Source organism: Euwallacea fornicatus, chromosome 3, assembly GCF_040115645.1.
Source record: "Euwallacea fornicatus isolate EFF26 chromosome 3, ASM4011564v1, whole genome shotgun sequence".
NCBI classification, from domain to species: Eukaryota; Metazoa; Arthropoda; class Insecta; order Coleoptera; family Curculionidae; genus Euwallacea; species Euwallacea fornicatus.
In genome coordinates this window covers 6,546,031-6,569,708 of record NC_089543.1, presented here as the reverse complement: position 1 = coordinate 6,569,708, position 23,678 = coordinate 6,546,031, and the positions used below count along the sequence as shown (strand labels likewise).

The window sequence follows — 23,678 nt, the reverse complement described above, 5'->3', positions numbered from 1 at the left end:
CTGCGCAATATACAACGCAGAACGCCCAGCGCACTCGCCAGATTGGCGCTTACGTGCACAGTTCTTTGTTTGTGATGACTGTTTTGTGCTCTGCGATTCTTAAAAATTGCAACTCGCATTTATTTCTCAAATTACTTCGGTTTTAATAAAATTTCAAGATATTTTATGCTCACAAATTATCGAAGCACAGTGAAATCGTCTTAAAAGCTCGAAAAAGACCCATCTAATGCGACTGCACTGCAACTGCGATGTGTGATGGGATGGGAAAATGTAAGGAATCGATTACGGTTTCAATATGTCTGCGTTCAATATAAAGCCATGCAGCGGTTGGATTCATTCCGACAAATTGATAGTCCGCCAAGGAGCCACATATTCAGTACGAGTAAGTAAAAAGCCTTTTTTTTTAGATCTGTTGTCTTCATCCTGAGCTTGTGGACGTTAGGGAGGCCATATTTTCGCCCGGTTGTACAGTTTCAACCAGTATTTGCCACACCCATGTTCCACAATCCTCAGGCCTGAGGCCAATCTAATTTTATATTTCGGTTCATAAATCCAGGGTTTTGATTCCCCTTCTTTTTTTGTACACACTCTGTTGGTATATTGGAGTGAATAATGAAAATTTGTGGTTTATAGTCCACGTTTGAAGTTAAATATCTATGATAATAAGGAAGGTGTAATGTTAAAATTCAATATGGCCCCCATATGAAAATTAAAGTTGAATAAAAATAACTTCATAAAAAAACGAGGGAAAATGTAATGAACGTTCAGGCGCAGAGCTATTGTGAATAAATGTATTGAAAACTCCGCAATAAGTCCATGTTGCATATGTTAGCTGTAGATAGAAGTTCTGACAAAAATCTCATTGATTTCGCGATGCGGCACTCGGGCTACCGGGTGCCTTTATGACTGTGGAATAATAAATAGTTTTGCCGCTTACGACGTCTAGAGATGCTGATGTGCCACCATAAATCCCTACAAGTTGTAAGATATGTATATAACTTTTGCATATTGCCATGAATTTATTTAAGTTTTGTAGAGATTTAATATCTAATGGTAACATGTAATACAATTTCTAAGTTAAAACTAGAACTGAATTTTGGTATATTTTCATATGCCTGATGGTTCTAAAGGTGATTCGCAAGTCAATTGCACCATTTATGAGTGTAAATTGGAAAATAAAAATCAATGAAAACCATTTTTTCATTAAAATGTGATTTTCCTAAATTCTGTCTATGATTTTATTTCCTTATTATGTTCTTCAAACTCAAAAAATTGCTCCATAAATGTGTGTATATGTCTGTTTTTAAAAGTTAACTACTCTAAAGAAACTGCTTCTCTCTATTGTCAGTGATTGGACAAAAAATTGTAATTTCCCATAACCATACTGGTGATAAGGCTGATAACTATTCAGGATGGTCATTTCAAATTATTCTGTAATACGTTTTTTTTTTCAGTATGTGGGCTGCCTGGAGATTAAAGTATCCATGAAAACATTGGATTTTAAAACTAGATCCAATGTTGCAAAGTAGGTACATGATAATTTCAAATACCTTATGATTCTTATATAGCTATCATTAAGCAAAAGTTAACACTTATAGCAAGTAGAATTTAATACATGTTCCAAAAATGTTGTGATGAAGAGACATTTAGTGAATTGTTTTTGGTTAAAAAGACTTCAGTATTCAACTTAAGGGACTAGAATAAAAACGAGCAAAATAAACACTTTTTGTCCCCTTATGCAAGTTTATCAATTGCATTCCTAAACGTGATATTGTTGACAGTGCACCTACACATTTTGCCCGCACCGTCCGGGTTCATCTAAACCAACATTGTGGTGTCAATAAGCTAACACTACGTTTTCTGAACAAAAAGGATTTTAGAGCCAAAACTGTTCATTTTGGATTAGGTGTTTCTGTGCAAAAATTGTTTACCACAATGTCCCCTATAACTTGAAACGACCTTTTTGGAACACGCTGTATAGTGAAATAACACCTCATTATATTTTTATCTCGCATTTTTCATTTAATTTGTTTTGGTTGGTTACTCATCATAAAACTCTCTAAAAGCAGATTTTAACTTTAGGGAATGTATAAACCGAGTATGTGAGGCAGCAGGTTTAAAAACCGCCAATAAAAGACGAAAAGTGGATAAGAAAGTCCAAAAAGCCATATCTGACATTCCCAACATGACCTATGCAGGAACAAACGTTACACTTAAAGTATCTAGTGTAAATTTGTCCTTAACATCTTTAGAAAACAACCAGATAATAGCGAGTCATGAAATGCCTAAAATATCGTTTGCGTCGGGAGGCGACAGTGTAGGTTGTCATGCGCATGTAAATGTGACAAACTTAAATTCCAACGACGAATATTTTGTAGGAAACCTTGGACTTCGTAAGTTATATTGCCAAAGATAATAACGAACTGAGAGCCTGTTATGTGTTAGAATGTGGAGGAGGCTTGACCAAAGACGTTATTGCCACCATTGGTCAGGCCTTTGAACTGAGATTTCAGCAACACTCCAAACCTAATGCGTAGGTATTAAATGATATAAACGATATGAGAAGATTGAAACGTATAGTTTGGTTGTTTTAGGTTTGCCGCAACAGTTAGTTCAGCCGCTGCACATTCAGGCGGTGATGCAGATAAAGACTATTACAACGATCTTCCTGGCAAAGTGCCTCCTGATGTTATGGGACCACCTCCTGTTCCACCTTTACCCGCCGTTGTTCCGCCGTTTACCACATTGCCTCCCGTTACTCCCAATTTGATAGATTTTAACTGTGATATTTCCTCTGTCGAAGGCCAGCATCACGACTATGTCAACGACACTGTAATTTGCAATAGAGAAACAGATGTGTTTGATATGCGTAAGTATTTTAATTTATATAGGTCATTGTTTTCTATACAGAGAGCTAAATTATACTTTCTAAATCGTGAATCTATTAATAAAAGGGATCTTACCCTTTAGGAGTTTTGTATTTAACCAGATCTGTTAATAAAAAAGTAATATAACAATTATTTTGTATTACAGAACCTTTCTCGCAGCATTCCGGACCTGCAGATTCGACGATAAAGACAGATGTAAATAACCTAGAACAGCTAAAAAGAGAGATGTGGTTTCATGGTTCTATAAGCCGAGCCGAAGCCGAAAGGTTAATGCAACGTGATGGCGACTTTTTGGTGCGCGAATCGATGACTACCCCTGGACAATTTGTTTTGACAGGCATGCAAGACAATAATAAGAAGCATCTTTTGTTGATTGATCCTGAGGGTGTGGTAAGTGTTCCATTGCATATTTATAACGCCCGGGCATACGAGGTCATCAAGGTGCGGTAGAATTCTGGATTTTAAAGAAAATATTGATCCTCGGTATTGGTTTGAAGAGAGAAGTAATTTGATTATCTAACTAAAAGCAAAGCAATAAATAACTTATTGTTTTCTTTTCTCCCATTTCTGTAGACAGCTGGTTACTTATTTATTGAATTCGGACCGATCTTTTTATGCTGCTAGGATGGACGACAGTAAAGAACTTTTTAACGGAAATTTTATTTTATTTATTTATTGTTTAATTGCCCTTCCTACAACATGACGGCGGACGCCCTATAAATGGTCTACCTAAGAATAACTATCAACTACAGAAGTATGTGCTATTCTGAAGAAACTAGATTCTATAGAATTCTTACTTTTAATTATTATTTCCGCTCGAGGTCATACCAATTATTTTATCTAGTAGTGATATAGGAGTAATAATAAAGAAAATTTCGGAGGCCAAGGTAGAAAACGTGTCTGCGTTATTATGCATGCTTATTAACACATAATTTTCTCAAATTTTTATATTATTCCATTTTATACCGTTGTCGAAGAAATGAATCTAATCCGGTTGTGCACTGGATCGTAATTGTACATTGTTACCAACGTTCAGGTTGACTTCTGGATTCCAAGACATTTCAAAAAACTGACCTCGCCACTCTCATTTTCTGAAGTTTATGGACCGGAAGTCCGCTCTTACCTTTTTATACATATTTTAATGGAAATTTGATGTTAATCTTGGTTTATATTCTATTTTTCGGTGTAGCATGGCACTTTTTGCCTCACCATAATGCGAAGAACTTTTCAAACGAGCGTTTTGTTAAGTTTGGCAACAATCTTTGAGATATATAAGTGCGACTTCACCGGTTAGTTGACTGTTTCAGAAACAGTTCGATAAATGTGGAGTACTGCCCTTTATTGAGACTGTCTATATGATTTTTATCCCTTGTTTCAGGTCAGGACGAAGGATCGAATGTTCAATAGCGTAAGTCATTTGATTCAGTTCCACTTTGATAACGCTTTGCCAATTATATCGGCAGAAAGTGCATTGGTGTTGAGGCACAAGGTTCCAAGGCCATAAGATGAATGGTGAATATAAGTATGTAATTGATTCTATTCAAATAGGTACAGCTTTAAAACGATTCTGTGGCAATATTTGTGATGTAAAGGTGTCTAGGTGTATTCGTATTATCTTAGTACAAACTTTTTATATTTCGCTTTTAATGCATATACATACATATTAGTCTTTTTGCGAATAGGGTTTATATATGTAAATAAACATTATTAAGAGCCAGAAATTTTATAATATCTGGATTCCAAAAAAATGAGAAACTGAATTAAGAGGATTTTTAATTATTTTCTGCCACATTGCCAAACTTATATGACTTCTATATATTTACATTCAGAAATATATATATACAGGTTGTCCCAAGTTTTACGATCGGGACTGAAGGAATGGTTAGAAAAGCATGTGGCGCTCATATAAACCCTTCTCTAGGTACAGTTCTTTTCGTTTCTTAATAATAAGGTGAAACAATTTTCCAATAAATATTGTTTTGTAGGAACTTCGTTCGGTGAACACCCTACATTACATAAATGAGGATTACATTTGCGTTATCATATATTTTGCAAGTTAATGACTTTCGATAATATTCGTGTGTGAATTTATAATGCTCTTCACAGAACTGTTGTAGCAAATTCATGTGGTGACACTGTTAAAAATTCTATAATGAGATTGATGTAAGGAAACTTCGATGCAATAGTAACAAATGCACTTAGTCCAAAATTGGCCTGTATTAATCGGATAATAAATAATTCCGACCAATACTCATGTTTATTTCATAATTTCAATGCTGAAGTTGATTTTCGTTTTCAATTTTCATGTTCCTCGATACATATATTCTTACACATACACAATTTACATAATCGTGTAGAACTAGTTGTATAAAATGTAAGCCCGAATTTGATCGAAAGGCTCGTTAAGACTGCACAGTCTATTGAGGTTTGATCGGTCGGTAGGTATAGAGTAGATATTCATTTTGCAGTGTATTGAAATTTTCGTCGGCTGAGTTATAACAACGAATTTACATTCATTCTTCCGTAAGCTTTTTCATGTGTGGAAAGTGCTTCGGACTTTAACGTGGACGTGCTTCGGCTGCATCTTTTTCGTTTTAGCTGGATCTGTAGTTGAAAGCAGTTCGAGGCGTCTGAATTCTACAAGTGGTGCTGTCTTATGTGGCAAACCCAATTGAAGGTGCAACGATTTAATTGTTTCGCAAGTGCATTTTTAAATTATTGAACCAAGAGTGGTACCAAATCCGGCTACAGACTGTTTTACGTTGAACGAAATATTTCTATCAATTCAAATGTGTGTCGTCTACAGAGGACGGAGCTTCGGATCCCTATAACAAACAATCTGAAATGTGTTCTATCACTGAAGATTTTCCTTATCCGTACAACGTTCGTTGAGCTTAACGAATAAGATGATACAGATCTCTGCTCAACTCCTCAATGTTGGATTTGGTGTTGTCTTCACACCCATTATATCCAAAAAATGTACATGATTATCATCGACTCTGGGCTTGGGAACCTTGAAAACAAAATTGTTGGTCCTAGAGTAAACGAATGTACGACGAAACCCGCCTGACATGTGATCTTGTTCGAATTTTTGGGTTTAAGTGCACGTGTTTGTCTACTGTCAGAGCAAACGGAGTCGAACGAACTAGAATTGAGCGTTTCAAGCATTGTTTGTCGGCACTCGGAACTGTAAGCAAAAATTCGTATTTGCATCGATTCTTCATTGGTTTGAATTTGTAAATTAACGGTTGATTTAATGAAACAACTTCAGCATTGAAAAACATATTTTTACGTTTAAAAAATTCGGTCGAGCTTTCATTGATGTTGAAGATTGTGCGCTCTTCAAATTTGGCCAGGTTCAGACCTAACTGCGCAGTTTTTTACGTTTTTCTGGCTGCAATTTCAATGAAAATTCCACTAATCTATGCTAATACAAAGTATGCGACAACACTTCAACGTATGCCTATTTAATATGAGAATTGCCGCTTTCGAATTGGGAATGTGAACGTGTTTGAATGAGTAAAATCCATTAGAAATATTTGAATTTCGCGGTCCGGACGTGACGCCAGCCAATGTCACTAATTTTCAGCATGAAATTTCGTTCAAACCCCGTAAAATAATCTCCGAAGATTCTCCAGAGTCCGTCTGCGTGACGTCGCCGCGTTTGATTGGTGCGATTCGATTCCCCCGCTCAAAACGGCCGTGTTTTGTGACGTGCTGCTGCGCACTTGTTCGTACGCTGTCGCCGTGGTGTGGATTATCACAGATTTTCGAACATGGCCGTTCAGTGAAGGTGCCGTTTGTTCTAGTGACTCGAGTAACGTGTAACTTTATCCCGTTCTAGTTATGGATCGCGATATTATAACGTTATAACAAGTGTTTATAACATATATTTGGGTTATTTTGTAAATAACTAACGCGGATAAATCGTCGTTTGTTACTTAATATTCGTGTCCCTGTTGGGGAACAAAATGGCGAGCAGTTGTTCTGCAATTTGATTATTTTAGCGTTTAACGTTTAATTGCCACTTTATTTATTTCATTTTCTTTTTACAAATATTTCATATAACTTTATGAAGCTATTTACTTTCCTCTTTCTACCGTTTTACGTAAGATATTTTATATTTTAAAGTTTATATTGGAGAAAATCCTACTTTGCAATGCCTGAGGTGAGTTTACCCCTTTCATAGTATTTTTAAGGGTTGAAATGTTTTTTTAAAGGTTTCTAGCTTTTGTTCTTAGTGTTTCCAGTACCTCATGTCAATGTTAAACCAAGGGCGTGGCCGTCCTACATGTAACATATTACATACTTTTTGCCTTAAAATATTTGTTTACAAGTGTCTTTTACCCTTTTACTCTATGAAGGGATGTGTGTTCCACTGCTTTCTCAACGTTTTCGGGATTTTGAGACTTTCCTCCACCCACTAAGCCTGAAATTTTGGATTTTTTAGGTGGACCCTTTTGAGCAATTTTAACTTGAAATTTGGTCTTTTCCAGTGCATTTTGTTAGTGTGTGTTCAATAACCCTCTTATGGAGTGTATTTACAACCCTGTGAGTCCTTTCCCTTCAATTGAATAACTGCTGGCAGCTCTTTCTTTCAACAGCATATTTCTACTTAGGAGGGTTTTTAAGGCCTTTAAAAGCCAAGTTCTTAGGGTAGTGAGATGATAGTGTTCTGCCACCCCTATGTGAAATGGCGAATCTTTTAATAACAACCCTTTACTGAGAATTTTTGAGTTCTTACCACAAACAACCAGTGCCACAGTTAGGCTTGGAAACATTTGCGGGGGAGGTGCTGTTTGGCAGGGATGATGAGTGTTTAGTTACTCGGAAATCAGAACAAGTGAAATCACTAGCTGTTGGTGTTGAAAAACTCAGCGTCAGCTTCAATTAGTCTTTGTACAATTTCATTTCAGCACTACTTTTTGGCCCATTAAATTGCAGCAAGGGTGAAATGGTCATTAAAGCATTTGCAAATTATTTGAGCTATTTTTTTCTTTGCAACATGTAAATGAATAACCTATTTTACCGTTTGGCAGGCGTCTAATGGCGGAATCTGCAAATTTTGAATACTGGAAGAGGAATTTAAAATTTCCAGTTAGGGTTACCCATCAAATGTCTTAGACTGAAAATTCAAATTGAAAAGGGTTTGTGTTGTGCATTATCGCAATGGAAATGATTTATTTTTCTAATCAACAATATTGGTTTTTTGAAGAGTGGTATTCATATTTAACAATGGAGTAGGAGTACCCCATGAAACTTTATATTCACTTTGCATCCCCCTTCAGTAACAGTACCAAAAGTTGCCTTGTATACTTTTATTATTAGTATTGTGTAAGAAAATTTTGAAATAAATATACATTCTAAAAATTTTTCAACAGAAAGGTCACAAAGCCCTTAAACATTTTGTCAGTTTTATCTCCATTTAAAATTTTAGTATTTAATTTTGAGTGTTTGTTGTTCTTTTTTCCTTAATCCCCTTGTCAATTATCACATAATGCAAATCCACCTAGGTGTCCTATGACATTGGATTTAAATCTCAGTGTCATCTAATGTTCACTTGACAGGAAAATTAATTTATTTAATTTAACAAAATTTAAATTCGTTTTGATGATATTTGATATTACCATTCGACCACCTTCAGAAATTCAACTCGTTTAATTATATCAGAATTTGGCACTTGTGTTCTGTGATTTGAAACTTACCACATGCAGCAACAATGTAAACAGAATATAGGGGTTATTTTTTCTTTTTTTGTACGCAGGGGTGTTGCAGTCAAAGGAAGCCCCTTTGCATTATTCGAATGAAGTTAAATTTAAAAGTAAATCCAGAAGTTAAATGTGTTTTTATTATCTTGAGCCTCCAAGTTTCCAAATTTGAAATTGGAAAAGGGGTCGAGTGGCATTTTTTTGGAACTGTTATCCGTTTGGCTTGTGGGCAGTGTAAGATATAGGAGCAATAGTAAAAATTTCTAAATAAAATCCAAAAGAGCCCCTCGTTCGTTTCACAAAAAAAAAAGGATAACGAGCGAAAACCGCATCCTCCTACTTCCATTAATAAGTGTGGTACCTGACAAAGACCTAAAATGAGAGCGGTCATAACGTGAATCATAATGTAATTTATAACGCGCATAGACCCGATCAAAAACCCCTCGTACGTATGATTCAAACGGCATACTCGACCTCTTCGAGTTACTAATCGTACTTCATTGTAGAAATTCATGCACATGTATTTCAATTTGGCATAAAGGGTAGGTATCGTTATTGTGTCATTATGAGCCGATGATCAAAGTAAAGTAACCACGCCCATTCTTCACTGCTGCAATTCTGCATTGCTGTTGGACACGATCGAGACCTGGAGGATTTCAGAGGTGGGTATTCCTTCGTCAGCGAGTTATAAGGGTGTCGCGTCATTTCCCCATTCAAACTGGTTGAGATATATCGCAGCAAAGAAACTGCAAACGCTCCGGCGTTCTGCCGATCGATAGAAAATTTTACGAGTTAATCGAGACGTGCGACAGTCGATCGAACCCTCCTCCCTGAGATGAAACGAAATTGACCAACGAAGGGGCGAAACCAAATCGTCCAGGATCAAAATTTCGGACGCTGCAAACGAAGCTGCTCGATTCCAACCTCGACCAGATATAAAATTCGTTGAACTGAATCGGAAGGCGTTTCATCATAAAAAGTGACTCATTCAATATCATCTTTCCAGTTTTCGTAACGCCCGCTTTAATGGAACCAAAAAGGTACCCAAATCGGTGGAATTGGTAGGCGAACGGGGCCGTCTTTATCTGACCACTATTCTTTCCGGGGTGGGACGGGGAGGGGTTCTGTTCAATGTGGAAAATTTTGGTCGAACGGCTAAGTCGCCGCAGATAGCTTAGATTCGTGGACACTGGCCATTATGGAGGCTTTCAGTCGTGCTAACTAGAAATGGACATACTGGTGTCCGAGGAAGAATTCGTGACTTCATCTCTAGGATGAACAGTTTACTTCATACCGTAATTCGATCCATTTTTTCGATTAATTAATTCTATTATTAATTATAATGATTATCGTTTATGTTCATTTAGTCACTTACTGAGATCTTAGTTTATGATATTTGAATGTATGATCCCGAGTAAAAATATACAATTTCCTCGCACTCAGTGGTTGCCTTATTCGCACACCCGCCCCCCTACCCGCATGTTGATGGTGAGTGAAGAGTACGTAATTGGGAGCGCGAAACAGCTCTGGAAAGGGCGTTCGAGCCCCCTCAAATTCCTGGAGATTTCAAAGCCTGAAGATTGCGGCGGACTGCTCCAAGACAGTTAAAATTATACCGCGGTTAAGACGCATTCGATGCGGTCGTTACGGGCCGCGTCCCGACCCTGTTTCGCTTGCGTTTTTATTAATTTTTAATTTCATTCGGCAATTAGTAGGTGTCACCGAAGACGATGACTTTACGGACTTCGCCCCCCTTAATAATGTTTCGGGACGATCGTCTCGTTAAGCAGCTGCCTCCGCCCGTGGTTTTTCGTAATCGTTCATTGGCGTTCCAACCATTTTCCCGACAGCCGTTATCGGTTGAGAGGTACCCTGCAACGTATACAGTGCGTGACGAAGGCCTGAAACGCTCGCGATATCTTTTTGCTCTATTTGTCGATTTCGTGTTTTGTAAAGAAATGAGATGAAAGAAAAAATTAAGTAAACCCATAGCATAAACATTTCCATGGTTAGCAGCCGCAGAACGTCCGGGACGGTCTTCCTTGCGAATTCCCGCGGGCTGCCCTCCCGTGTCCTTGACCGTGTGACAAACGGGCAAAACTGGACGAGATTACTCCCTGAACCCCTCAGTCTTTCATTACCTTTGGCCCCCTTCGCCCCTGCCTCGCAGTTTAAAGGAGACGGGTGGGTGTGCGCGCGTCGCAGTGACTTGCTGCGCACTGGTTTCTGGGTTTTTCGACAAAAATTTTCGTTTTTGCGAGTAGAAAGGAAAATATCCATTTATGTCTTTGCTGCATCCGTGGAGTTTTCTGGGCCTTCCAGGACCTACACGCTCGGTGGTACCGCGGATCCGTGCCTGTGCCTCGCGGCACACGGATTGGGAAGTACCAGCATATAGAACGGCCACGCTTGTTCGAGGCAAAGTGTTAGGTGTTCCAGGTTTGTCACGTATAATGTTCAATGCTATGATATTTTCAGAGCGGTGATGAATCGGAAAAATCGGGATCAGGATCGGATAGTGATAGTTCTTCAGAAAGTCAACAAAATTCGAGATCTGATAGGTCAGTATTTCACAGAGACGGTCGACCTTTGGACACGGGGAAGAATCTGCCAGTATCTATTCCAAGGGGTGTCAAAGAGAGGATAAAGTACATTCGCCTAATGGCAGGTGTCAGAGATTTCACCTTTGCTTAGTGAGTTCACGCCTGCGCGGCTGGAACTTTGACACCCTCTACATAGAAAACTGAGTTCCCTTGATTTTAACACGTGTCAGAAAATTAGACGATTGTCAAAATTGCTGCTTAGATTTTGTCAAAAGATTAAGTTGAATTCACAGTGGATCTGGATCGTCGAGTTCGGGGTCCGGATCTGGTTCGGACAGTGGCGAAGAGAACGATAATGCTTCTGACAACTACAAATCGAAGATCGCCAAGGACAACAGTCAAAGTGAATCCCAATTCATTTTGAGTGGTGGCGAACAGCATAGCAAGTCCGACTCGTCGAATCATTTCCAGTCAGAGGTCATAAACTGTTGAAAATTGGTGACGTTTCGAATCACGAAAATCGTTATTTCAGGCCGACGAATGTGAACCCGCCATCCGAAGATCGGCGCGTTCCAGGAAGGAACCCGAGAGGTTGGAAGACAAGAGTACGTTCAAGAAACGTGACGAATGGAAATACAACGACGCTAGTTCCTCTTCCGAATCCGAAGGAGAGAGAGAGCGACCCATTCCTAGTAAACGCGTAGGAGCGAGGCTGCGCCCCACAGTACAAAAGAAGAAGCCGGTGAGGAAAAGCAGATACAGTTCTGACGAGTCCTCCGACGGTTACTCGGATGGGGGCAAACGTCCCCGCACGATATCCCGGAGAATTGCTGCAACTGTTAGTTATAAAGAAGAGAGTGAGGAGAAAACGGATTCTGAAGACCTGCTCGACGTGGATCAGGCTGAATCTACCGAGCCTGTGATAGAAGAAAAATGTGAGACTATTGAGAAGGTTTTAGGGCAGCGTCGAGGAAGGAAGGGCAGTAAGTGTTCGTCTTTGCATATTTTTATTGCTTTAATCAAAACGTTTATTTGCGATTTTAGTAACCGGAAACATAACGACCTGCTATTATATAGAGGAGCATGAAGATCCGAATAAGGATACTGATCCTCACGACTTTGACAACACCGAAGAGCAGTACCTGATTAAATGGAAAGACTGGGCGCATATTCATAATACGTGGGAGTCGGAGCACTCGCTCAAAGATCAAAAAGTGAAAGGGATGAAGAAGCTGGAAAACTTCATTAAAAAAGATTTAGAAATTAAGCATTGGGTGAAATATTCTTCGCCTGAGGACGTAGAATACTACGAATGTCAGCTGGAGCTGACGCAGGAGCTATTGAAAAGTTACAATGAAGTGGAAAGGATAATAGGTAGGTGCAACTTCTTACGGCGTTTCTACGTGTACCAACTCCAACATCATGCCTATTTAGCTAAATATGACAAGCCAGATGACGCAGGGACAGATTACTACGTGAAATGGGAGAGCCTGCCCTATGCGGAATCGACTTGGGAAGACTCAGGTCTAATTAAAAAAAAATGGCCACAGAAAATCGAGGAGTTCCTGGAACGAGAGCAATCGAGCAAGACTCCGACACGGCACTGCAAAGTACTTAGAAACCGACCGAAATTCCTTGAAGTGAAAACTCAGCCAGAGTACATGATGGGCAAGGATATGGTAAGTTCTCTTGAAAGCAGTTGCGCTTTCCCTAAATTCGCCTTACTAAAGCTCAGCTAATCTGAACCCGATGCAGTAATAGAAATTTGTTCAGCGCATAGCACACGTTCGCCATTTAGTGCAAAACAACTGTTGCTCTAGGTTTGTGAAGTAGTACATTTATATTTATTTCAGTCCTTGGTCTTAAGAGACTATCAAATCCACGGTCTAAACTGGATGATCCATTCCTGGACAAAAGAGAACTCGGTAATACTAGCCGACGAAATGGGTTTGGGTAAAACAATTCAGGTAATAACACCGCCAATGGAAACTATTCAGACTGTTTTAGATTAATGGGTTTCTATTTTTGTTCAGACCATCTGTTTCCTCAACTACCTGTTTCACTCTCATCATCTCCACGGGCCGTTTTTGTGCGTAGTGCCACTTTCAACTATGACGTCGTGGCAAAGAGAATTTGCGCAATGGGCTCCAGATTTAAATTTTGTTACGTACCTCGGGGATGTGCAATCCAGAGAAATTGTAAGTAGCTCGGTGCCATCATAAGTTCCACGGGAAACTCGTATCGACGGAGATTTGGTTTAATAATTGGCCTTTGCAGATTCGTCAATATGAATGGTGTTACGAAGGATCGAAAAGACTTAAATTTAATGCAATTTTAACGACCTACGAAATCGTACTGAAGGATAAAGCTTTCCTTGGCAGCATAAATTGGGCAGTCTTATTAGTCGACGAAGCTCACCGATTGAAAAATGACGATTCTTTATTGTACAAAGCTTTAATGGAGTTTGACACAAATCATAGACTGTTAATAACGGGAACGCCTCTTCAAAATAGCCTAAAGGAATTGTGGGCTTTACTGCATTTTATAATGCCGACGAAGTACGTCGATAAAATTACAAACGATTTTTTCCCCACTACAACGCCCAATTTTTTTTCTAGATTTGACACTTGGGAAGAATTTGAGAAGGATCACGAGCACGCATCAACCAAAGGTTACTCGAAATTGCACCGCCAATTAGAACCCTTCATCTTGCGCCGGGTGAAAAAAGACGTTGAAAAATCTTTGCCCGCGAAAGTGGAACAAATTCTCAGAGTCGAAATGACATCGATTCAGAAACAGTATTACAAATGGATTTTAACAAAAAATTATATAGCCCTAAGGAAAGGCGTAAAGGGCTCAACGAACACTTTTTTAAATATCGTGATCGAACTTAAAAAGTGTTGCAACCATGCGTTGCTAACTAAACCCGCCGAAGCGGAACCTGACTATAACCAGCAAGACAAATTACAAACCCTTTTGAAAGGGTCAGGGAAATTGGTGTTATTAGATAAGCTTTTAATAAGACTTAAAGAAACTGGACACCGGGTTCTAATCTTCTCTCAAATGGTACGAATGTTAGACATTCTGGCGGAATACCTACAGCTGCGACATTTTCCTTTTCAACGATTAGATGGTAGCATTAAGGGCGATATCAGGCGACAAGCCCTAGATCACTTTAATGCCGAAGGTTCTCCCGATTTTTGCTTCCTGTTATCAACTCGTGCTGGAGGCTTGGGGATAAATTTAGCAACGGCAGACACCGTCATTATATTCGATTCGGATTGGAATCCGCAAAATGATCTTCAGGCTCAGGCCAGGGCCCACCGAATAGGCCAGAAAAATCAAGTCAACATTTACAGGCTAGTGACCGCCAGGAGTGTGGAAGAAGAGATCGTCGAAAGAGCGAAGCAAAAAATGGTACTAGATCACTTAGTTATCCAAAGGATGGACACTACTGGTCGAACTGTCCTGGACAAGAAAGGATCCAATAACACCAATCCGTTTAATAAGGAAGATTTAACAGCCATACTAAAGTTCGGGGCTGAAGAATTATTTAAAGACGAAGATGTCGATGAAGAACCTAACTGCGACATCGACGAGATCTTGAGAAGAGCGGAAACTAGAGACGAAGCTCCAACCATGGCTGGCGATGAGCTCTTGTCAGCCTTCAAAGTTGCTAGTTTTGCTGCTTTCGATGAAGATGCTGCACCATCGCCAATTTCAAATAACGTCAATGAGAACGACGACGAAAGTAAAGACTGGGAAGAAATTATACCCGAGCGACTGCGTAAGAAGGTCGAAGAGGAAGAGAGGAACAAGGAAATGGAGGATCTATACTTGCCTCCCCGGAATAGGAAAACCCTTCAACAAATAAACCAGTCTGAAAGCGATGGAGAGGGTGGTCGTAAGAAGATTAAAAGAGAGAACGACGAATCTGGCGGGTCTAGTCTGGAAGGCGAAGAGTCAGATGATGACAGACCCAAGAAGAGAGGACGACCACCTGCAGGCAATCGTGAAAAGATAAAGAACTTCACCGACGTAGAAATTAGACGATTTGTTAAAAGCTACAAGAAATTCAGTGCTCCCTTAAAACGGCTGGAAGCAGTAGCCTGCGACGCAGAACTTCAAGAAAAACCACTGGCAGAATTGAGAAAACTTGGAGACGTACTTCACGAAAGATGTGTAGCTTTTATGAACGAACAAAGTAAGGAAAACACCGATGCGAACAATGCTGATGGTCAAGCTAAGAAAAGGTTGCGCGGTCCATCTTTTAAACTTGGAGGCGTATCCGTTAATGCTAAAACCATGATGCAGTGTGAAGAGGAATTAGCTCCGTTAGATGAAGTTTTACCGGCCAACGAAGAAGAACGTAACAGGTGGATATTAGAAATCAAAACCAAACCTGCTCCCTTCGACGTTGACTGGGGCGTCAAAGAAGACACGAAGTTACTTAAAGGGATCTACTTGTACGGGATCGGTTCGTGGGAACAGATCAAGCTGGACCCATCTCTGAATATTGGAGACAAAATACTTCTTAACGAAGATAAGAAACCACAGGCGAAACATCTGCAGTCTCGAGCGGAGTACCTGTTAAAGTTGTTGAAGAAACAGCTAAATCCCAATAAAAAACCCTCTCAGAAACCAAAGCGGCCCAGAAAAGCTAAAGAAGTGAAGGACGCGAAATCTAAAGAAATAATAGAGAACGACTTTAGTTCAAATGACGAATCCACAATGCAAAGCAGCCAGGGTACAAATAATAATTTGGTCAATTCTGGAAGTAAACCAAAGATTTCCGGGCATAAAAAAGATGTGAATAATGATAAGGGTGTCGAAGGTCACAGCAAAAAGGAGAAGAAAGAAAAAAAGAAGTCCAAAAAGGAAAAAAAGGCAGCTGGTCCGATGCACTTCACGGCGAACAACGAGCCGAAGGCTATAAACGTCTTAGGAGATCTGGACCCCGCCATTTTCATTGAATGTAAGGAAAGAATGAGGCCTGTTAAAAAGGCTTTGAAAGCCCTGGATAATCCAGACCCGTCTATGTCAGAAGCGGAACAAGTTCACCACACACGAGACTGCTTAATACATATTGGAGAACAAATTAATGCCGTTCTAAGTCAATATTCCGACCCGGAAAAGATCAAAGAGTGGCGGAGGTAAGATCTAGTTGGTGGCACGTTTTAATTCGAATAACGCAAAATGTTTATTTTAGTAATTTGTGGTATTTTGTATCAAAATTCACCGAGTACGATGCTAAAAAATTGTACAAATTGTATAAAAAGGCCAAACAACACGATCAAAAAAGTTTGCAGAAATCTGAGAAGAAAGCCGATAAAGCTACCAAGAAGGAGAAGGAGCGGGTGCAGGTGAGGTTTTCAGTTGATAATATCGATGGAAAAGTATAATTTCATAAAGATCGTATCGAGAAACCCTAACTCCTGTACCGTTCTAGCTTTAAGTCTCCAAATTTTCTTCTATATTTAGATCTATATGGTCAATGTTTTCATAGGAGGCCGCATCGACCAGTAAAGAGAAGGAACGTCCCAAGAAAGACAATGACAGGGATGACTCGCATCACCATCACCATAAAAGAAAACACGAACCCGGTGAAATCAGCGAGAAAGATGAGAAGCCGTCCAAAAAACATAGAAGCGCTATGGAAAAGTTAGTATATTGCTCTATTCACGTTCTTCAGAAATGATTGGAATCCAGTTGAGGGGATCATTTTCTTTACGGTAAACACCTTTTTGTAGGAAAGAACGAAGAGAGAAACATCACAATAAGGAGCGAAAACGAAATAGGGACGAAGTTAGTACCGAAGAAGAAGGGGACTACAGGTATAATCGCCATAGGGGAGCTGCACCATGCTTTAGACATGCCATTCCATCTCTACACCCGGACCATGAAAGATGGGTAGGTGGAAGTGTTCCAAGGGATCGATTTCCTGCGGAACATCAGCGGCAGTTTAACGATTATCCCAGAGGGCCTGGGTACCATCGGGAGAGAGATTACATCCGACCCGATAAGAGGTGAGTACCACTAATTTCATTCGATTTGTAAGAAAACCGAGTGGAGAAGCGCCATTTTAAACTATTTTGTATTTTACGGATTTTACGAACGTGAATGCTATAACTACTTACCCCCCTTCCTTTTTGTCCTTGACGTCGTGCTTAATGACCAAATTTCTTGCAGATCTCCAGAAGGCAAATGTGATTGGCGACAATACCCAAGAGACGCTAGAGGAATGGTACCTCCCAGCTTGGGTCCTAGAGCATTTTATGGAGGAAGTTTTCCTGCTAGTATCCCCTCTATGTATGTTCAGGAAGGGAGGTTCGTGTCCGGCGACTGGCGACCCCCCGACAGAGATTATTACCGCAGTCGACCCCAGTGAATAGTTGCTGCTCTTTATTTATTATAGAAACGTTCACAAAGACTAAGTCTTGTAAGGATGTATATTAGTAGAAATGTACATTTGTAGGATTTTTATTTTATCCTTGAAGAGTGTTCCAAGTCATTTTACCATCGTTTTCTATTACTTATGTAAATTTGTATGTTTTGATTTTCTCATAATCATGCATTTTTAACTACGCAATCTTTGTTTTCTGATTCGGATGTATATTTGTACGTGATGAACTGAGGCTGTATATTTATAGACGCGGGCGGCATGATTTCCGTGTAAAAAATAGGTTGTTAAGTCGCAGTTTTAAATCTATTATAATAAAAGTATGTTTTGATAAAGTTTACGTTGTTTCATTTTCTGCCTTCGCGTAAACAAAGATTAAATCGATTTCATCTCATTGGGCGGCACTAAGCCCGTCTGGGTGAAATTTCAGAGATAATTTAAAGCGGCATTGCTTTTGAAAACGGAACGGAGTTCGTTTCCATCAAAAGTCACCGTTGAAATTTTTTTCATTCTAAAATGTTTATAAAAAAAACTCCATCGTGTGCACTTCATCGTAAAAATCGCGCTTCTCAAAGTCAGTGGCGTACAAGACAATTACGCACAAAAAAAAATGAGTGAAACTCGAACGCTCCGGTTTCGGCGAGATTGGGTTCCGCAGTAGCTGTACGGTACAGCTTCGATACGCCGCGGTCAAAGTTCAAATCGGACAACTTCGATTTTTTGGCCCAAAAAATATCAAAGGCTATACATCATGAAAATTTTTGGGCCAAAAAATCGAAGTTGTCCGATTTGAACTTTGACCGCGGCGTATCGAAGCTGTACCGTACAGCTACTGCGGAACCCAATCTCGCCGAAACCGGAGCGCTCGAGTTTCACTCATTTTTTTTTGTGCAAATTTGTCACGGACGCCACGGGTTTGCCGAAGACGAATTTGTTGTTGAAATGATAAAAAATTGACGCAAAAAATTTCAGTACTCGGGTTCGAAATTGTTTGAGTTCGAAAGTCGAAACGTAAACGCTGTCGTTTAGCACGCGCCAAGTCAATGACTTATGAAAATATACGATGATGATTATGATACATACACATGTATACTTTACCATATTTGAAACTACGTGTGAATTGAAGTAGTACTTACTTCTCGCAGTACCGGCCTCATAGGAAGGCGAGGCTGGGCAGCGGCCTTTCTCGAGGACAAAGGGCGGTGGTCAGAGTTTCCGTCCGTGACGCCAGACTTGCCGAAGCCGGTCCTGGTGCAGCCTGACACATTTTACAAAATTGCGGAATCCCAAATTGCGTTCTTTTATCTATGGCCCGCGAACGCATCTGACACTGATTTACCACTACCATCACGCGTTACCACGGCCCATGGGACGTACGCTTTATGTTTGAAATTAACCCCGTTACATTATCAAAAGCAATGCCCCTTTAAATTCTCTCTTATTTTATTTGTGCATTTGTGAAATTTCACCCAAATGGGCTTAGTGCCTGCCAGTGGGATAAAATCAATTTAATCTTTTCTGTTAACGTTCGGAAAGATACTACAAAAGATTGAGCCATTATTACAAAGAATTTGTTTGCTGAATGACAGATATAATAAAAGACCTGCATTATACGCAGCTATTGTTACACGCGCCCATTTTACAGAAATCTGGAAACGGCATAATGCCGGCGACCTGTCCCATTCATCGGATGTTTGTCATCGGCCTAAACCCCTTTGCTGAATTTTCCCCTTTTACGTATATCTCCCCATTTTATAAAAATTACGCATTCTAATGGCATAGGTGCCTCAACAGCTGTTCGGATTTCGTACAATAGCTGGAAAAACATCGCGTTTAATTGTGTCTATTATACGCCACCATTGGAAAAAACCAAAAGGGGTGCGATTACGGCACGATGCGGGATCCGACTGAAGTTTCCCCGAAAGTGGCGACGCAACGCAAATGAACGTGCTCAAGGACTTATCGTCGCCAACGGGAAGCCGGGAGACTTCTGTGCCGGACGAGATCAAGAAACAAAAACGCCCCGGAGTCGGCGACGCGGTCCCGCCGAAGTCGTTCCGACTCGGGCGGGACGTCTGGCCGCGTCCGCCGGACCTGGCACCCGCGGACGTCGTCGCGAAAAAACGCATTCGGCCCGATCTTCCGCGGCTGCTGCCGCCGCGCTCCCGCGGACGCCCCGAAGACGCGGTTTTTTTTGCGAAAAACCCCGCCGTTCGTTTAGGTTGCGGGACGCGCGACGGCCCTGCGCGGGACACGAACGAGGGGGCGGAATCAGACAGGCGGGTGATTTAATATAATAATGTATATTTAATAAAAATATATGTAAATCAGGACAATATAATAAAAATAAATATATAAGTACAATATTATGTGACTAGATGACATGACTAAAATCGAAACACGCAAATTAAATAATATTCGGGTATATGACTAGGATAAGAATAGACTTTTTTTACACTAATTGTAAGAATGAATCTCTACAAATACACACAATTTAATAAATGTAAAACTTAGATCGCTTATCTAAGAATAACAATAATTTTGGACAATGTGCGATATTAAAGTATAATGCTAACATACATTCTTTATATATTTTCAGTTAAAAAGAGGTCGTCTTAGTAACTCCAACTGCAGAAATATAATATAAATAACACATGAGAATAGATTATAGCTTAACGAAATTTTATATATTATATAGAACCCGTATATTAAATGTTATAACGAATAGTTTTGTGTCACGAATCCTGCCTAGGACGTCCTTATAAATATTCTAAGAACAAAATACTTTAGTCTACGACATTTAAAGTGGGGCGACGCCCTAGACATGTCCCACGATTTTGATTTTACGCTCATTTTACTTAATTTTTAATCTACGAAACCTTCAACTCCTCAATCTACACCTATGATTAATCTAATTCTCCAAAATCATACTCCGAACTCCCAATCGCAGAGCGAGGAGACACCCGCACAAAAGCAAATGTTAAATATTATTTGGCATTATACACAAGTATTCATTTTAATTAATACCACCTATTACACGCTCATTAATGACAATTAAACCACTTTTTTTTTCAATTTTAATTAAAAATTAAAGTACGATACGGCACAACGAACACTCGTGTCTTCGACTACAACAAAGGACAAGTATACAGACGAAGGTAATTGAATTCACTTAGCGTTAATCCTTCTAAGGCTGTGAAATGTCTTCCGTACATTTGGTATTTATGTTCGAATTCCTGACGGGCAAATTGTAAAAACACACGGCGTGAGTGAACGAAACAGCGGTGCGGCCTTAGACGTACGGAATAGTCACACAAGGTCACAAATGTAAGTAAATATTGTCTCGTTTAAAATGACCTTGTTTTCGCAATTGTGAAGATTCGGTTCGGTGGGTATATATAAAGGCACAAGTTTTTGTTTTTCATGTCAAAGTTAAATTAGCTCTATTTCGCCGATTCGAGTTTAACGACACCTACAAGTGGGACTCTGTGTATCTAGTTCCTCCTAGGTCTTAACGTAAGATGAACCGTACCCAACCTTAACAACAGCCAAGTGTGCCTTTATTTGTTCAAAAGAAAAACAAACATCTTTTTTGCTATATAAACCATATTTCACGTTCGAACTTGTGTTGTCCAATTCAGTGTCCGGTGTTTCGCGGCCGTTCGGCGCGCGTCGCGCGAACGCGACGCGCCGGACATGGGCCGGCCGGTCGCAGCCGCTGCGCCTAACGTTAACCAACCGGTAATCGCCCAATTGGCCGGTAATCGCGACCTTAACTAGCCGTAACTGTCGTTGGAATAACGGCTGCGATCGGTTTCCAGTTTGAGAAATGAATGAACCCGTGAACTGGACCGAGAAGAAGCGACTCTGACGAGACCATTAAGCGGGTGAAGGTGATAAACGTAATTTGTTACTACACAGTGGTGATATATCATGCATGTTATCGTTATGAAACGTTAAAATTTGTTTTATACGGCAAATCTAGTTTCATGTATATAAATAAATATAGTTTTGGTCCAACAAGTAGATTACTATATAATGGCAATGTATAATGAGGTAGATAATGTTGTTTATTTCGTATGTTAAGAGGAAGCTCAGTTATAAGTATGTACTATTTTACTGATTTTTTTTTATCAACGGATAACAACAAGTGCTGGAAGTAACCTTGTTCAACGGGAAAATGAAAGATCCTTCATCGGATCGCATGGCTCCGAACTAAACGACACTCGTAACGGCTACAACATTTCGAAGTGAACTTCAGCCCTTCCACACGACACTAAAAAATCCACAATTTAGGGGAAACTACTAAGTACAATCACTCTCAAATAAAGGGCGACGGAGAGGAATGGATTCGGTGTTAAATCCCTTCATTTCAGCTTATCTCTTGAAAAGAGTAAAAATCTTTATAAAACGTTAGATGATCTAATCCGAGGCCGCATGTTCCGACGCTGCAAATAGTGCGAGCGCCCGGGAAACATTCGGCCGTCGACCGGTTTACTTGTTCTCCACCAAGGCGATCCGTTCCGTTGCGAGACCCATCCGGTCCATCCGAGGAAGAGGCTCTGAAGTGCCCTTTCCGAACGCGGAAAGGCCCGCTTTCCGCAGCAGTTCGGGCTGGTTCTGGACGGGCGATGGAACCAACGACCGGCGAAGAGGTCTGTCTGGTTAAGGGCCGAACTGAGCGTCGTCCCGCTTTGTTGATTTTGTGCGTGCCCGGTTTGGCAACGGGTAAAATCGTGCGTTGTCGATTCGCAGACCGTCCGAGGACGGCCGGACGTTTTAACAACAATCGAACAGTTTGCGATCAGTTAATCGTCGGAAAAGAGGACGACGTCAGAAAGCGAGGTCCTCCTCGCAGCTTGAGCAGTAGACTATGCGAGGAGGCAACGGAAATCGAAGTGGGACAGCACGCGGCAGGCATCGGTACGGGGAGAGTTTCAGGAAAACGAAGGCGAAGGGAAATCGCAAGTTCCTCAGATGAAAATGGACGAGTTTAGCTCGGTGCGGGAGAAAATGATTTGTCTCCGTGGCAGAGGACGAAACCAATTCCGGGCCGTCGGAATCGGAACGGTCGCGGCGGTCCCAGGAAACACGGCCGATCTGCATTGAGGATGAGTCGCCATAAAGTCAAGAAACGTTTAAACTGAGAGAAGCTTTAAACGACCGGAAAGTTAAAAGGACGTTTTAGATCCGAGTTCTGAAGAGACGTTTTCTCCTGGAGGAATCACGATGAAACGGAACGAGTTAACTAGTCGCGATCAATCCCCAGATGGTGGACAGAGGTCGCCGTCCGCGGATCCCCGTCCTGGCCTCTCGACCGTCTGGATCACCCTGATGGATTTTTGATTAAATTTTCAGGTTACAGACTCGCTACTAGAAATACTTTTCCACATTGTAAACTAACAATAATAATTCGAAAATATCTGAAGAGGTCGGTTACTAGAAAATGCGATTTGGCACATACCTGTAGCGCAATCCAGGGCAGTTCGCACTGATTTTTGACTTACGGATCATTAGAGAAAGAGGGAGATCGATGTGCCAAATCTTATTTTGATTTTTTTTTTCATTTTCAACATACAAACGTTTACATTATGTTAAAATATGGTCACATTTCAAAGCGAATTACTTAATATTATACAAGGCGAGGCGTTTTTTTAGTTGTCCGAGATAAACTCCTTACATGTTTTAAATATAAATAAGTTATAAAGGACGCAGTTTGAATGTTATACAAATCGTCGAAAAAGAAAACGGACAAACAATATTCTACAACTAGAGGCTTATAGATACAGGGTGGGGCGACGTGAACGCGCGCCAAAAGCGGCGCAGTCGCAAAACCGTGGTTGGAAAGTTTCTCCCCCGGCGGGCGGCCATCGGCTTTTGCCCGTGGGCCAGAACAAAATTTCCACCCTGACAATGTTCGCTACGACTAAACGAAGATCTCATTACGACCTCAAAGTCGAAGCTCATAATGCGCTCGTAAAGCGGCGGTAAGTAAATAAATGCAAAAACCCATTTCTCATGGAGGATTCAGGTACGAGTTATTCATAGAACCATATAGCACTAACAGTGCCCTGATAACAATAATACAGGGGACTCACTAGCACACACCGATATGATCTTGTACTTACTTTGAGGTAGG

The 23,678-nt window shown here is 40.4% G+C and overlaps 3 protein-coding genes across 4 annotated transcripts in view; all 3 read left to right on the top strand.

The window, feature by feature from the left end:
- Positions 1-23,678, top strand: part of LOC136350462 (protein ABHD18) — a 142,742-nt gene that overhangs the window by 91,829 nt on the left and 27,235 nt on the right. The window lies entirely within an intron of this gene.
- Shc (SHC-adaptor protein) lies at positions 66-4,648 on the top strand. Of its 2 annotated transcripts, none has more exons than XM_066302553.1 (7): positions 66-382; positions 1,455-1,525; positions 2,083-2,317; positions 2,379-2,533; positions 2,595-2,869; positions 3,034-3,278; positions 4,267-4,648. In XM_066302553.1, exons 1-7 carry the CDS (start codon positions 296-298, stop codon positions 4,390-4,392), a joined length of 1,194 nt encoding a protein of 397 aa, XP_066158650.1. In that variant the 5' UTR covers positions 66-295; the 3' UTR covers positions 4,393-4,648. The 2 variants fall into 2 exon arrangements, with proteins under 2 accessions (XP_066158650.1, XP_066158651.1); XM_066302554.1 differs by having other exon boundaries at positions 306-382; positions 1,455-1,529.
- Positions 5,870-17,874, top strand: Chd1 (chromodomain-helicase-DNA-binding protein 1). Its single transcript, XM_066302549.1, has 14 exons — positions 5,870-7,056; positions 11,075-11,157; positions 11,433-11,616; positions 11,672-12,122; positions 12,184-12,513; positions 12,574-12,818; positions 12,993-13,106; positions 13,173-13,337; positions 13,417-13,697; positions 13,758-16,292; positions 16,349-16,502; positions 16,646-16,800; positions 16,890-17,165; positions 17,329-17,874. Exons 1-14 carry the CDS (start codon positions 7,048-7,050, stop codon positions 17,525-17,527), a joined length of 5,181 nt encoding a protein of 1,726 aa, XP_066158646.1. The 5' UTR covers positions 5,870-7,047; the 3' UTR covers positions 17,528-17,874.